Below are 16,404 nucleotides of genomic sequence, written 5' to 3'. Positions count from 1 at the left end.
ATGGGTTCGGTGGGAGCCGAGCGGCGCAGGCCCACCCCAGCCCAGACGCCCGAGGAGAGGGATGTGTGGAGGGATGGAGGGAGAGCTGGATGGAGGGATGTTGGGAGGGAGGGCTGGAGAGAGGGAAGAGAGAGCGGCGTGGTGCAGAGCTACAGCTTCGACTCGTACCAGCTGGAAGAAGAGGAGATCAGTAAAGACGCCCCGGAGCGAGGAGTGCTGGCTCTGTCTGAACCTGGTGAGGGAGTTTCTATTCTAAATGTCTGTGTGTGTGTGTGTGTGTGTGTGTGTGTGTACTGGTTTTATAAATAGACAACAAACAAGGAAAATTAATATTTGTCCTTCTACTGCTCTGAAAGTACCAGAGGCAAAGGATCGATCAATATGTACAAAGTGTGGACTATTAGCTTTAATTTAAAACGTTGTATGAATTGTGTAGAAACTGGAGCCAAAGTCTAAAGCCAACCACCATCAGGCTAAAATATTAAAAAGAACCCATCACGGAGACATTAGCTCAGTCAACTGTTAGTTTGAAGAAAGAACACACAGGTAAGCTCAAAAACATCGACTGTGTCGTCCCAACAGTTGGGGCAGATCATCCTGCAGGTTTGATAAAGCAGAAACTCGACAAACGAGATTTCAATTAGACTTAATTAAAGTGAGACCATGAGATATAAACCACTGGTACCTCATGTCATTACCTAAAGATGCTGTATATAAGAACACAAATGTCAGAATCAATAAGTCAAGACACTAACCAGACTTCACCCAACCAGCTCCTTAGTACAAAGTCTGCATAACGTCCGACTGAGCCCATGTGTCCTCGTCCGGAGAATTCCCACTGAGCAAGTGGGTGTGCTGACAACGTATGACTGTAGCTGCCTTAATGTGCCGCAAACAAAACAGCCATTTCCGCAGCATACTTTTGGTGTCTGCCTCCTGCACGCTTCTAGAACCAAGAGGAACATGCTGCAGAAAAATGGGAAGAGGACAGTTAGAAGAAGGGAAGAACATACGGCAGCATACTGCTCCATCTGTGAAGCATGGTGGAGGTAGTGAGAAGGAACAGGCATGTATGTCTGCCCAATAAACTTGTTCCCTATTCGTTTATTTATGATGTGACTGCTGACAAAAGAAGCAGGATGAATTGTGATGAAGTGTTTAAATCTGTAATGTGTGCTCAGATTCAACCAAATTGAAAAGTAAATTGCTCCCAAAACAAGTAGAGACTGACAAACAGCTGCTGTCAAAACCTAAAGAGGATCACCAGGGAGTGAAGTGGTGAAAGGAATTATATCCAGGTATTAAAACTCAATTTATGGTTACGTCCCTTTGCATAAATAAAAAGCATAACAACACTTAAACTTGACCAAACCCTTAAATAAAAGCTGACAGTCTTTACCACGAACATATGACCAGGAATACTATGACTTTACTGTAAACTGAACAGGTCCACAGATTTTTATTTTATTTTAATGTTGCACTTGAAGTAAATCAGGCTGAATGGAATGACTCAGTACAGGTTTTTCAGTGTGGAGGTGTGCATGATTAAAAACGGTGAAGAGAGAGGAAGCGACTGTGTAACACACAGGCCTGTTTACAGGAAATTGCTGTGTTGCTTGGTTACACAGGTTGCACAAAGGGCACGTTAATTAGATCAGAAGTGACCAAGGACACAGAGCGAGGTCCCTAGATTTCCAGAAACATCCCCGGCTCTGCACTCGTAATCAGTTTGTCTTTGTCCTACTTCTTCTTTCCCGTAGTTGTCTCCATAGTAGACACCAAACCAGTACCAGTAAGTGCTGACGCTGAGTAATGGGTGAATGTGGACTGGTGGAGCAGAGTCAAGTGGAAGAACAGGGCAGGGAGAGAGAGAGAGAGCAGGAGGGGATGTTCAGGTCAACAGGTGAGCCAGGTACAGAGAAGAAGAGCAAAGGTATCTTGTGGCAGGTTGAGGATCTCACAGAGTGCAGCCTAAAGAAAACCATGAATAAAAGATCAAAACAACAGAGGCGAGGCAGAACTGTGACAGCTGGACTGGTTCAAACCATCTGTTGTGCTCACAGACTGTAAAAATCTTGAAATAAAACTTGTGATTAGAGTTTAAAAATGTTTTCTCCCCCATGTTGGAATAAAAACATCCCTCATCCCTCTCATACAGCGTTTTATTAATGAACAATAGAAACTGTATAGTACCTAAATACAAATGTTGGAAAATCCAAATCCTAAAAGGACTTCTGTATTTTTCCTTTTTGTCTGTATTTTTCCTTTTTGCACTGAAATGTCAGCCGCACATGGTGGGCAGTGCTGCAGCATTGTCTTCATTACGTTTTCTGTTAATGAGCTTCGACTTTCTCCAGGCAGTGATTTTTTGTTCTGTCTGTGAAGCCACGGACACTATTACTACCCAGTTTGCTCTTTTCTGAACAAATCTGCTGCTGTAAGCCGAAACCACTTTTTTAACCCAAAAGCAACAAATCCAACAAAGCAGCAGAAATAGAAAAGAACTGTACGTGTTGCCTTTGCAAGTACGGTTATTAAAACAGGCAGCGATTCATTAGAGAAACTGTGGATTACTTCAAGAGCTCAGTGTCACACCTGCAACCACAACTACTGTCATCATACATTAAATGAATCATTCAGAAGTGATATAAATAGTCTGACAGTCGGGGCTTTCTCCTTTCAGTCAGCTGTGAAATCTAAATGCTCACGAATCATAAAGAGCTGTTAATAGTGGGCTCACAGGATTACGGACACTTTAAAGACCCTTAACCACAGATGCATAAAATTCACGGCTATGACTCTGCATGCAAGATATATTCAGACTTCTTCTCTTCTGAAGAGGTATAAAGTCACACTGGTTCTGTTTTATTCATCTCCATCACTTTGAGAATGATGCATGACACAGGCCTTATTTCAACTCTCTGTTATTAATGCATGGATGTAGAAATACACCAGAGCAACTTTATTAATTGTTAATTACACATACATATTGTAAGCCGCATGTTTGTGGTTGTTTCTAAGTCCTGCACCGCTAATTTATAACATGTATCTGCAAATAAGGTGATTCGATGACATAGCAAAAAAAAGGATGCACATCCTTCTTGGCAATTTACATTATTAGTTCGCCCACTCACAAGTTTCACATGTAGCTTAGGGGAAATTCCAGCATGTTTTATCTCTCTGGTTAACAATTGCAGCTTTGTAGGAGCACGCTGGTAGTTTAACAGTTAGTGCTCATGCCACATAACTACAACGTCCCGCAGCTTTGTGTTCTGTTAAATTGCAATATTGATCTTAAAGATCAAGGATTACTGCAGATGAATGAGTCAGTAATTTAAAATTAAGCCAATAAATGAGCCTCTGATTGACATGTTGGAGATTGTTGTGTTGATTTCAAAAATAATAACAAAATTAGCAAAACACCTGAATGATTAAAAATCAGCTAATAATATTTTAATGCTGTCCTACGACTCCACCTGCATCCACCACCAGCAGGGCCATATTTGAAGTATGCATGAGGTGCATGCATGTTGGTTTTTTGTGTGTACATATCTTCTATGCTTCTGCCACCTGGTTTTAACTGAAACTACACAATATCAGTGTCTCACCAATACGACAGGACAAAGTCCTCTACTGCATTAGCTGCTCCATCAGTTGAGCAGCGGCGTAGCTGCTGCAGCTACAGCTTCATCCTTCATCCTGATTAGCTCTAATGAAGATCGAGTGCGTTGGCTTCAGACCTAATTCAGACATTTTGAAGTCCTTTTTATCCCTACCATTTGAGCATGATTTCATTCCCTTTTAATTCTCTAACCCATGACTCCCTCTTTTCCGCTCAGACTTTGAGGAGACGATTCCTGACGACCGTTACCATGGCATCTACTTTGCAATGCTATTGGCCGGAGTGGGCTTCCTGCTTCCCTACAATAGTTTCATCACTGATGTAGACTACCTGCACCACAAGTTTGAGGGTATAAATATGCATGGAACCACAGCACTGAATACAATTTAGACACAAATACACACAAAGAGAGGACACACTCATATCCTAAGAGTCATGGCTCTTGTTTGCGTTTCAGGGACATCTATAGTGTTTGACATGAGTCTGACGTATATCCTGGTGGCTCTGCTGGCCGTCATCCTCAACAATGTCCTGGTGGAAAGACTCAGCATGCACACCAGGATCACTGTGGGTAAGTCAGAGAGGAACCCGCACACAGACAGATATCTAAATCGTGAAAAATTTTGCATTACAGAAACTCTACTGCTCTCTTTCAGTCGTCTACAGTAACTAATTTATTAATGACACCCGAGAAACCTCAAGGCCTATCACAGCAGAATACATAGAGCAAAAATGGAAAGACAGTATAAAGAGAAAAAGAAAGAGAAAAATACACTCTTCGATGATTCTCCTATGGTTTCTCTTTATACACGTTTCAAACAAACTTTGCCAAACACTGTAAATGCACAAGGGGTTTGTCTTTTAAGACAAGTTTTTTCTTTTCATTTTTTTATAAACATCTTACATCATCTTTGTTTTGGTTTTCAGCTTTCAAATCATTTTAAAATATGCTGTGCTATTTAAGTAAGTTAAAAAGCTGTTTTAAAGCAGTTTACAGTGTAAATTATTCTCTGATGTTAAAGACTAACATGATGAAGCACACCCAACCTAAAACTCATGTTTGGGCAAAAATAAATAAACGCTCTTTAAAAATGTATGTCCCCTCAGGAGAATTACACAGCGCATGTAAGTGCAAGGTTTCACCACCGTACCCTCTGCCTCCTAAAATAGCTCCGCTTGCATCCTTGAGGAAATGTCTTTTGAAGTGTGTTGTCTGCTTGGGAGCTTGTCTCTGGGAGTTAATAAACCCAGGCTTGGACCTCAGTTGAAAGTGATACAGCTCGCACGTCGGCTCTGTCAAATGCAGTATGTGTTCAGTCATGCAATTCTAATATGACCCGTGACGTTTCCTCTGTCTGTCTCTTTCCCTGCAGGTTATATCTTAGCTCTCGGGCCGCTGGTCTTTGTCAGTGTGTTTGACGTCTGGCTAGCAAAGTTCACGACTGCGCAGGCTTACATCATCAACCTCGTGGCTGTGGGAGTGGTGGCCTTTGGATGCACAGGTACTACTACTAATAATGCTCATCTATCCAGATACATAATAGTCCTTATATGGTTGTATCATATTGGTTCATCTGTACGATTTTAAATTGATTGACAATTAAAGATGTGTGTTATGAATAGCTGATTAGCTGATCCTACTACATTACTGGACACAATGCAACCACATACGCATAAAACCCACTGCAATACGCTGTAAGTACAGTTAGGTGCGACTAAATGAGAATAAGAGCTCTCAGAGCACAACTACAGCTGCCTAGAACCAGCAGCTGCTGCAGCCAATGTCACAACCACAGCATAAACATTAGTTGAATATCCATAGCAAACAAAATCACTGTTTCATCTTACTGGTCTACAATGAAAACTATTCCAGTGTCAGAAACTCGTTTTTGCCCTCTCTCTCTCTCTCTGTGCTGTGCATGAGCAAGAGTGTTCCTTGTGCAGATTAGCTGTAATTAGCAGCCCGACCCACCTTATTTTTTCACCATTTACAAAACTAGAGCTGTACGCAACAACATGAGGTTGTTTGAGCACAATACGACGGACAACTAGGGAAACATCAGGGGAAATTTGCTCAACTCAACAAAATTAATGAATCAGAATGAATTAGGAGTATAAGTTTAACATGTACTTTAACTAAAGATTGTTAAGGTTTAATTATATAGAACAAGCAGGAATAAAGACGACTGCAATAACAGCCTGCAGGGCATTGTCTTATAATGTTAGTCTGTTAAAATGTCCCCTAAGTCTAGGAGTCTATGAATGTAAATGAATCTTATTCCTACTCAGTTCATTCTTTATCATTGACCAAACATTTAAATTAAAGTTGACAGTCATTGTCATGCATTTGTTAAATCAGCTCTAATCAATAATTAGAGAAAAAAACAAAACAAACACACGTCAGTTGTCCCCTGCTGCTACTGATTTTCTTGTTCCCGTGTGTGGGAACACCAATCCTTTCAGCCAACAGAAGCAGCAGTTTAATTATTGGAGGCCTGGAGGTTAGAGCAGCTTTTCTCGAGTGGTGTGTAGAGGTTCAGGAAGTTGTGCCTCTAAATAACGTGTTTGCACTGATAACAGCTTCCTACTCCCTCCCCAGTTCAGCAGTCCAGTTTCTATGGTTACATGGGGATGCTGCCCAAGAGGTACACACAGGGGGTGATGACTGGAGAGAGTAAGTATGCTCACACAGAGAAAGAACTGCTAACACACATCTCTATCCCTGCTATTGTCTCCTTCCATTTTTCCTTATATAATTCATACTGCTGTCAAGTGATTAAAAAATAAATCTAATTAATTACATTCTCTGTGAGAATTAATCAGAATTAATCACATATTTACGTCTTTGCAGTGAAAGTATTTACAAATATTTCTGTCCAAATTAATTTTGGAGGACAGAAATGAATAATTACATTATAACAGTGATAACAATAAAGTGCAATCAAAAAGAATAATCACTATCCGTGTAATAATTAGTAAGTGATTAGGGACATTAAAGAAACATTCTAAATCATGAAAGATGTATTAATAATAAAAATAATAATCTGGAGATAAATCATATGCAATCATATGAATGAGAATGTGTGTATGGTTCGGATGGTGCACAGATCTTATTGTACAGTCTTTAGTGGTTTCATCCTGTGGCTGAGTGAGTTTCCATCTGCCACAGTTCATTAATGAGTGAGTGAGATGGATTTTTGTAATTGACAGACTTAAAACGTCTCTTTAAGCCTTTAGCTCGGCCTCTTGCTGTTTAACTTGTTTTCTGTTAAACGCTTTGTTGAGGCCAGAGATCACCAAGTGTCAGACCAAGGCGCAACCCTATGATATTGTGACAGTATATAATATATCCGTAGTGAAATTATTAATGCAGTATTGACTCATTATTATGACACCTCACTGTATTAAAGCAGAAATTAGTCAGCCCACATGATGGAGAGCCTGAAAGTCTGCAGCACCTACACACTGTTACTGTTTTACACTGGATCAAAGGCACCACCGAACATGATTAATCATTAATTTGGTTTAATACATCGAATTAATTAATTAATTAATCGAAATTAACGTTATTTTGACACCACTGATATAATTCGTTATTCTCACCATCTTGACAACCCTCTTCTCTCTCCCCAGGTACAGCCGGGGTCATTATCTCTCTGTCTCGCGTCTTCACCAAGTTGTTGATCAGCGATGAGACGACGAACACACTCATCTTCTTCCTTGTCTCCATCAGCATGGAGATGCTCTGTTTCCTGCTTCACCTGCTGGTCCGTCGCTCACGATTCGTCCGCTACTACACCAACCACGCCCAGGGCAAAGATCCAGGGAAAGGTCACGACCCCCGTGACAATGGGACTGGATATAGGGTTCACCATGATGTGACTGCAGAGGAAGTAAGATTTGTAAGTTCTTAGACAGTTTCTTGTCTATACTGTGTGTGTGTGCGTGTGCAGGCATATGTACTTTTGTTGGATGAAATATTGTCCCAGAAATAGTTAATTGCAAAACATCACTTATTCACACTACGACACACAGAGACGAGACAGGAGGATGGAGATGATTATTAAGTATCTGATATATGAATTTGCTGGTCATAGAGTATTAGTACGAACTACTGAGTGTCTATTTTATAGAGACTAACGAATGAGGATGTGATTTCAGACACAGCCTTTATGCATTTACATTTTTTTGTACACGTTTTTATGCCTCCTACATAGGCAGTTTCTCATGATTACATTTATATTTTAGATATTTTGCAATATGAATTTTGTCAGTGTGATTCAGTAGCTTCAGTATTTTATCAAGTTTGATATTTCAAGTTAGATTGAGTGATCGACTCTTCCACAGCAAATCCTCTCATTAGTTTCTTGTAAATGTTTAATTTGTTAAACCCTTCATAAATGTTGCAGCAGCAAAACTGCTTCAGAGCTTAGACACTGATAAAATGCCAGGCCTCTAAACTGTGGAGTCATTCTGCTCCACTTCCTTGTTAATCTTTGTGAGCAGTGTGTCTCTCTTGTCTGTGCACACACAGGCACTGAGGTCTGTGTGTGTTTTAAAATGCAGAATTATTTATTTACGCTACAGGCTGCTTTTGGCTGAAGACTGAGAGAATGAGCAAGGGATTTTGGGAGGGTAGGGCTAGAAAGTGGTGTGAGTGATGGAGAAAGATGGATACGGAAAGAAAGGAAGAGATCAAGAGACTGAGGCCTCCTGCAAACAGAAAAAATGAGTGATTGTGGAGGGGCAGCCAGCCAAGAGGTGGAACAGCAGGAGCTCATCAGAAAAATGACAATAAAAAAATTATTCAACGTAAGCAAGAGAGAGGAGGAGATGAGTCTGACTGATTCACAGAATGACAGAAATAAAAGAAGATGAGGTAAATCCACTTTGTATTCATGCTTAAAGGGAAACTTTGTAGCCTGAGGACACAGAGCTAATATTCCTCAACACAACGTGTGTGTTCAGAAACTTCAAAGGAAAGCACAGGACGTCATCTTTTCATGTTCACATGTTTATATTACCATGCAGTGTCTCCCCTGGGATTATTTATGGCAGCAGGGCTGCTGTGAGCATAAACCTTAAAACAGCCGGAGCTTCAATAAATTGGATTATTTAAGCATGTGCATATTAAACAAAAGAAAAAAGCATTGTCTAATTAGCTTAAAAGGTGACTAGTTTACATCACTACTATTCTTTACTGCTCTCAGAGCCTCTTTTATTACCACTATTCTTCCCTTTTTCAGACTCCTCTGACAATGACAAATATAATTTGACTAACAAGGTAACAGTGCAGGACAACACAGCACCAGCCTCTTGTCATCTCATTCAACCTTAAACTGCATAATTAGCATTATGTATAACATTTCATTATAAGATTTTTAAGCATAGTAGTACATCTTAAGTGTCCAAATGACTCTTACATGATGACGCATTTATACAGGCAAAAACAATTATTTTTGCTTTGTTAACTGTGAAGTATTACACATCAGATAAAGTAACTCAGTTGTTTCTTTTTGCACCAACTATGTCAAAAACAGTACCAGTGATTTGGGATAATAGACAATCCAACTACATTATCACATAAAATGCCATGATCAAACTGAATGCAATACATAACAGATGAGCATAAAAAATGCAATAAACATTCGGCTATATGAGCTGAAATGTGAATGATGGCTCACAGAGTTAGCATAACTAAAGCGGCCACAATCTTACAAATAGCCAATTAGATTTAACAAGAATCCATTTTATCCATAATGTTCACTTCACTGTTGACGTTCAGAAACTCAGTCCTTGCACTAGAGTCATACTTTTCCTGCCTTTGCTAAAGAAGTTAGCAACAGCAAGTGAAAGACTTTATATTACTAAAGGTATGTATACGTGACCAGCTGCTGCATAAACACTCACAAAATAAAAAACTATGTTGAACAGTGATTTCTTTGTGGGTGTTTGGTAAAGTCTACTTTGTTTCATACCAGCACTCGCGAGCTCAGTGTAGAAAGAACAAGTTGCAGTAGATTACATGAATGTTAACAAGCTATGTGAAATTTCAGCAGTGTTGCTCATAATGATGTATACAGAGGAAACAGTGAGAGAGATCCCCAGTGTGTTACCAAAAGCTGCGTTTTCTGCACTGCTCTTTGTTCTGGCTGCTGAGAGAAGCCAAGGCTGCTCTATATTATGGGATAATCAAGAAGAGTGGTACCTTCTGGCCTGCAAGTCCCTCTAATCAACTAATGGATCTATGTGTGCATGTCTGTGTTTAAGTGGACAACATTTTTATGCAGTAAGGGTTAGGACATTTTGGCAACTTAAAAAAAATCAGTTTTAGGTTAAGACTTGGTTTTAGGGTTTAGGTTAGAACTAGGTTTAGGTTAGGATGAACCATTTTGTTACATGATTGATGTAGGATAATGGAACAGGGAATGCATTACGTCAATAAGTGTCCTCATAGGTAGAGAAAGAGCAACATATTTGGCTCCTGGGCTTATTTGCAGTCCAATCTGCAGTCTCTCTTATTAACATCATTACGTCAGCCTGCAGCCACTCACAGCCATCCTACTTAATAGCCACAGCCATAAAAAGTGGATGTCATAGAGCCGGGAAGCCATTACTCATGAAAAAACACTGAAGAGATAAAGTTGAAAACATCTCCCTACAAAAATACCACACCTTGAAAGTTCGTCTAGCAACCACCCTACTGCACATTCAAATAATATGCTGAGAGAACAGAACATTTACAATGATTATACTGTATATATGTATATGGTGTTTCATAAGATGTTTAGTACAGTGTGATGGCTACCTCTAGTGTTTACTTAATAAACTGCTAATGTCCTCCAACAAGCCTGGAGAATGTCTCTTTAATGCTTCAAATTTCTTTCTTTCTTCCTGTGTTTCTCTCACTTTAGGGAAATGGTGGAACAGGGCCACCGTCTACAGAAGAAGGCGTTGAAGACATTGTTGGTGGTACCTATGTGCGATTCGACGCCCCAAAAGCCAAGATAAGGAGAAGCTGGCCTGGTGTCCGTGGTAAATTTAAATGCATAGAGATTACAGATCCTAATGAATTAATCTGTTTAAATGAAATGGTTTTTAAAATCACTGTGTGTGTGTGTGTGTGTCTGTCTGTTTTCACCAGATATGATCCTGCATCGTTATGTGGTGTCCCGAGTGATCTGGGCATACATGCTGTCAATAGCAGTGACCTACAGCATCACTTTATGTTTGTTCCCTGGGCTGGAGTCGGAGATACGAAACCCTAAATTAGGGGAATGGCTCCCCATCCTCATCATGGCCACGTTCAACATGTCAGACTTTGTTGGCAAGGTGAGGTGCATGTTTATTGGAACTTACAAACCCATTTCCATTTTTTGTAAAATACAAAACAAACTAAAATCTCCAACTTTAACCCTTATTTATCCATCATAGCCACTCCGTTGTAGTATGTGTGAAATTATGTCTGGCATTGTCCTGCTGAAATATCCACTGACCTCACAGGAAAAGGTGTTGCCTTCATGGCACAAAGAACCTGATGTCACACAAAATGCACAGAATTTCTGGATGCAGCAGGGGGTTGTGTTAAGTGTCACATTTTCCAAATTACTTCTGAGCCTATGTGGCTACTGTGTATTCATCAGGGTAGGATGAAGGTTCCTTGGAACATGGACCAGCTGTAAAATAGGAGCTGTGAATTAAAGTACAACATTTACTTCTGAGCTGTAATAAAATAAAAGTAACAAACAGAAAATGGAAATCCTCCAGTTATGTACAAGTACCTCAAAATTATAATTAAATACAATACTTGAGTCCTTAAGTACTGATAATCTCATAATGTATTCAAGATGATCAGATGAAGATTTAAGATGATTTAGAACGTTTCTGATTTTCACTATTACTGAAGATTTAATATGGAACTGTTTTACAGTAAACACTTCCTTAATGTGGTTATTTTTTTATTGTAATATTGGTTTAGTACAAAAATACTTCATTTGCAGATGTTACATGGTCTATACACGATATATGTGTGGGTTTAGTTAGAGTACTTTTATTCTGTTAAAATGCGGGTAAGTTGGTTAGAATTAAATCCTCAGTTACTCCCTCTTGTATAAAAGAAAGTTGGATATCAGCATACCTAATTTCTTTATTCTTCTTTTATGCTCTGACAAAATCCCAGGGGTTCTTTGCAATCCCAGGAAACACAGGAATAATCATTTATCACTGCACACTTCTGAGACAGTGGGATTTTGCAGGAAAGAGACACATTTTAACACTGGAGGTGACCTTGTGAAATAGTTAAAGGAGTCGTCCCATTTATTAAAACCTGAGAGTAAGGCTGTAAAAAGTCTGGTTTATTTTTGGATAATTGCATTTAGCTCAAAGGCTTTATCCGAATTTTCAGAAATGAAAATGTATCGCTGAATGTTCTTTAAGGTGTGTGGTTGATTTTTTCCTTGTGGTAAATTTAGCACTTTGTTGAAATAGGGGAGCAAGCAATGAGAAGGAAGAAATAGAAATTTGGGAAGGACAAAAAAGTCATAATAATAAATAGAGTAGTACTTTTTTTTGTGCCATTAGCAGCTGAATTACTGCAGAATATGTTCCAACATTAAGAAATGTTCACATCACATTTTTAAGTTGAAGTAATTAATCATCTAACCCTGCTCTGTCCTCAGATTCTGGCAGCGCTGCCATATGACTGGTCTGGAGGTCGCCTGCTCTTCTTCTCCTGCCTCAGGGTGGTCTTCATCCCTCTGTTTGTCATGTGCGTGTACCCAGCTGGCACACCCATCCTGTCCCATCCCGCCTGGCCCTGTCTCTTCTCCCTCCTCATGGGGGTCACCAACGGCTACTTTGGGTCTGTGCCAATGATCCAGGCTGCTGGCAAAGTGCCGCCTGAACAGAGGGAGCTGGCAGGTGAGTTACTCATCTTAATAGGTAAATAACTGTACGTGGAGGTAGTTTGATATAGTTGGTGTATTAGCTTGAAGTAAGACTCATTAATGTCATATCATTAATTATTTTGTATCATTTAACTGTAATTTGAAGGTAAAAATATCACATAAAACTATAAATTGATTATTTGATGTAAAGAACATTTATGAGCATAAGTTCTACTGTATCTTCGTCCATCTTCACATGTGAAGATCTGTTGCTAACTATTGCTGTACTGTCACTATAACCCAAAAATCAGTTTTGAACAGTTGCTCGGACAAAACTAAAGATAAAAAGATAAAAATGTTTATAGATATTTTTAAGATTTACTAACATTTGATCAGTGTAAAAACTAATCAAGATAATAATAATTATTAGTTTCAGATCATGGTCAGTAACTATATTCTTTATTTAGGAGCTGTACTTTTGTACAATTTGGATGTATTCCTACTAAATTACTTCACTACCATTCAGAATGAAGTATTGTACTTTTTACTTTAGACTACAAACAGTCTAAATTGAGTACTTTTACTTTTAATACTTTAATACTAAGCTAGTTTACCCCACCACTGTGCTAAGTCTGTTAGCGGCTAACACGCTAATCACAATTAGCATCTCAAACAGACTGAATCTTACTTAAACTATATACAATGACATAGATAACAGGAACTTACCTTCCACAGGTGGTGAACCCTGAATCCACAGCAGTAATGGGAATAACTAGCTAATTCATCTCCATGAGTGTTGACAGTGTTAGCATACCCTCCTGGTTGCCGTCATTTAGCTAGCGTGTGGCTTCACGGTCGGGCCGGAATTTTCTACATCCCGCTCATTCACTTTAATCACTGGGAGAGAGATGTTACAGCAGCCGGTGTAAATGCGTGAATGTTTAAAGACAACCTCATGCTCTCTGGAAGTCACAGTTAGTCATAGTCGAGCTAGAGCCAGAGTTAAATGCAGACGCGAAACATGCTAGCAAGTAGCAATTGTTTGTATTTCAATTATCTTTATTAACAAACAACAATTCACCTCTACACAAACTGTAAGTTAAAGTACAAGTGCACGCCTAAAAAACTAGCACTACTCCACTATAAAACTTAATTATATCCTTAAAAAGAAGTAAGTGGACACTCTGAAATTTACTTACAAATGCATCAATCCAACAAAGTGCACCAAATGCACTAAATTCTAGTCAGATTAGTTCCACGTGTGCCTCATAAGGTTTCTACCTAAATGTTACTTAATAATGAAGAATACAGTATGAATGAAGCCTTTAAGTGAAGCCCTGAGTAGTAGAATCAAAATATATTTAGATTGCTAAATACAAAAGCTCCTTAAACATGACACTGAACTTCAGGTTCCCATATAAGTCATTTTAAAGCATCTGCCAAAGGACTAAATGTAAATAAACTGGATTTTAACAGCTGCTACATTACTGTGTAAACTTGCTAATGTTGCAGCTTGTGAAGGTGGATTTGAACACTTAATGTGAATTGCAGAGGGGTTCAAGTACATAAAGTGCAAGTACAAGTACTTCAGTACCTCTCTCTGTGTGGACATCCACAGTTGAAAGAATAAATGAATTGAACAACTAAGATTTAGCATGGACACTTTTTATTTTTATGGTGATATTACATTATACTTTTTTAAAACTAATGTTGCTGGTTATGTTGGTGATGTGTCATGTTTTGCTCACTTTGCTAGGGGTGTTTTTCCTCTCTGTGTCTCTCTCCAGGGAACACCATGACAGTGTCCTATATGACAGGCCTAATGGTCGGCTCCACTGTGGCGTACGCTGCGTACAGCTTCACTGCTCCAGGAACTAGAACAGGCTTCTCCACACTGAACATACACACACCTGCCAATGCGACAGGGTATTGAATGTCCACACAAAATAAAACACACAAAGACATGAACTTGCTGCAGAGGTTAAGAAGATTTATTAGGATCTCCTATTTACCCTCTTACAGTTTTCACTTTGTCCAAATCATGCTTCAGTTTTCTTCACTGGATAAAGACAGTGGAAACACAGGGAACTAGTGTGAAAATGTAGATTTCTCCAGCTCAGTGGTCGAGTGACCTTCAAACGTCTCGGCTCTGCTGGGATAAACTTTTCCCCCGAGCTGACAGAAGCCTACTGAGTGTCTCGCAGTGACATTATTGTCTGCATGTGTGTGTGTGAACAGACGAGCTGACATTTGTACAGAGATATTCAAGCAAATGCCTCATAGGAGACATTTCCTAACTTCTCTGAACTGTTGCTGTTCAAAATCGAGAGACAACGTCAGAGTGGATTATTTCAGACGTTTCCTCATTTTAATTTCCTCTGATGGGAATATGACATGATAGTTTTGGACACTGAGTTCCATCAATGGTAATTTAATTTGCATAATGTCATAGGAATCCTCTGACTCCACTGTTTAGAAACAACAAAAAGGCATTTTTGGACATCCATCGATGATTTGAAGGACGCCCCACTTAATTGACAGTAAAACAGACATCAATTGTGTTTAGCTGCCATATTGTGATGTACTGCTAAGGAGAATGGAACATGTGAACTGTGGTATTTAAATAACTGACTCATACGAGACACGGGATTTTATTTAGTTGCAAAGTGGGAGAAAATATTTCAGTAGCAAAAGTCTCATTCATATTCCCCATGAATGAATTATTGACCTTGCACAGTTGATCCCTGGTTTAGTTTTCAGGGTTTTGTTTCAGCTTCCACATGCATTGGCTACAGTAACTACAAGAAGAGAACAAAAAGTCATAGTCCTGATTGATTCAAACTGCTGACAAGAATACATCTACTATAGATATTAGATTAATAAAACTAAAGGCAAAGGTGCAAGCTTCTCCTTTTGCATTAACCACAACTCCCATGGTGCATTTTGGCAAGAAAAGATGAGAAATAAAGATAATGGAAATTCAAAAACTGAAAGTACTATTACTTCAAATCTAGTCAATCAGTCAGTTTTGATAAAATTGAGCAACTGAGGTGCGTTTTGTTCTCACTTGTAACAACAAAGTGTTTTAAATACCTTACATTTCCTAGGGATCCTAGTATTTGGGCCCATCTGTCATTCGAAAATGACACAGGATTTCTCACAAAAAATTTAAATAGTTAATACTGGTAGCCATAACATAAATATATATATATATATATATATATATATATATATATATATATATATATATATATATATATATATATATATATATATATATATATATATATATATATATATTACTGTTACATTATTATGTGACATTAAAGATATAATTTATAGAGAAAACCGAAATATAAATACAGAACTAAACGCATGTATCATTAGTGTTGCTAGTTAGCCTTCCCAAATCACATTTGACTTAATACATTTATGTACACACCCTTTGAAACTTGATATAATAACACGTATAGCATTTAGCATTTCACAGAACATAACCAAAACATAATCAACACTACAACAGAGAACTAAAACCTATCTATTAAATAAGATGTTGTTTAAACTTCATTTTCTTTGGGTTATACATATAAATACTTTATTCTTATCAGCCTTATTGAAACTTATTTGAAAAGGAATAAAGTTAAACCTTTGTGCAGTTATTGTGAATAACAGCTGCACTGTTGTTTTTATTTACATTAATGGTAAAAGCTAAAAGAAAGCAGATTTCTGAATGTTCAGTGAGGTTTGTAATGAAGTTCATAATGTCTTGCACCCTCTGATGGCTGAAAAGAGAACAAAACGTTAATATGAATATAAGAGATGAGATAGAGTAAGTTTTTCCTAAATTGTCTGTGTTTAATGTCTATGTAGTGATGTGGGATGTTATGGGAAAACTAA

The 16,404-nt window shown here is 38.5% G+C and overlaps 1 protein-coding gene across 1 annotated transcript; it reads left to right on the top strand.

The window, feature by feature from the left end:
* On the top strand, nucleotides 1–15,606 carry slc29a4 (solute carrier family 29 member 4). Its single transcript, XM_026346449.1, has 10 exons — nucleotides 1–235; nucleotides 3,840–3,971; nucleotides 4,080–4,193; nucleotides 4,996–5,124; nucleotides 6,222–6,296; nucleotides 7,256–7,524; nucleotides 10,537–10,657; nucleotides 10,767–10,954; nucleotides 12,301–12,541; nucleotides 14,295–15,606. The coding sequence occupies exons 1-10, from the start codon at nucleotides 1–3 to the stop codon at nucleotides 14,438–14,440; spliced, it is 1,650 nt and encodes a 549-aa protein (XP_026202234.1). The 3' UTR covers nucleotides 14,441–15,606.
* Nucleotides 15,607–16,404: the final 798 nt, after the last annotated feature.

This window comes from Anabas testudineus, chromosome 8 (genome assembly GCF_900324465.2).
Source record: "Anabas testudineus chromosome 8, fAnaTes1.2, whole genome shotgun sequence".
Classification (NCBI taxonomy): domain Eukaryota; kingdom Metazoa; phylum Chordata; class Actinopteri; order Anabantiformes; family Anabantidae; genus Anabas; species Anabas testudineus.
Note: the sequence above shows the minus strand (reverse complement) of the source record. Positions and strands in the feature narration are given on the sequence as shown.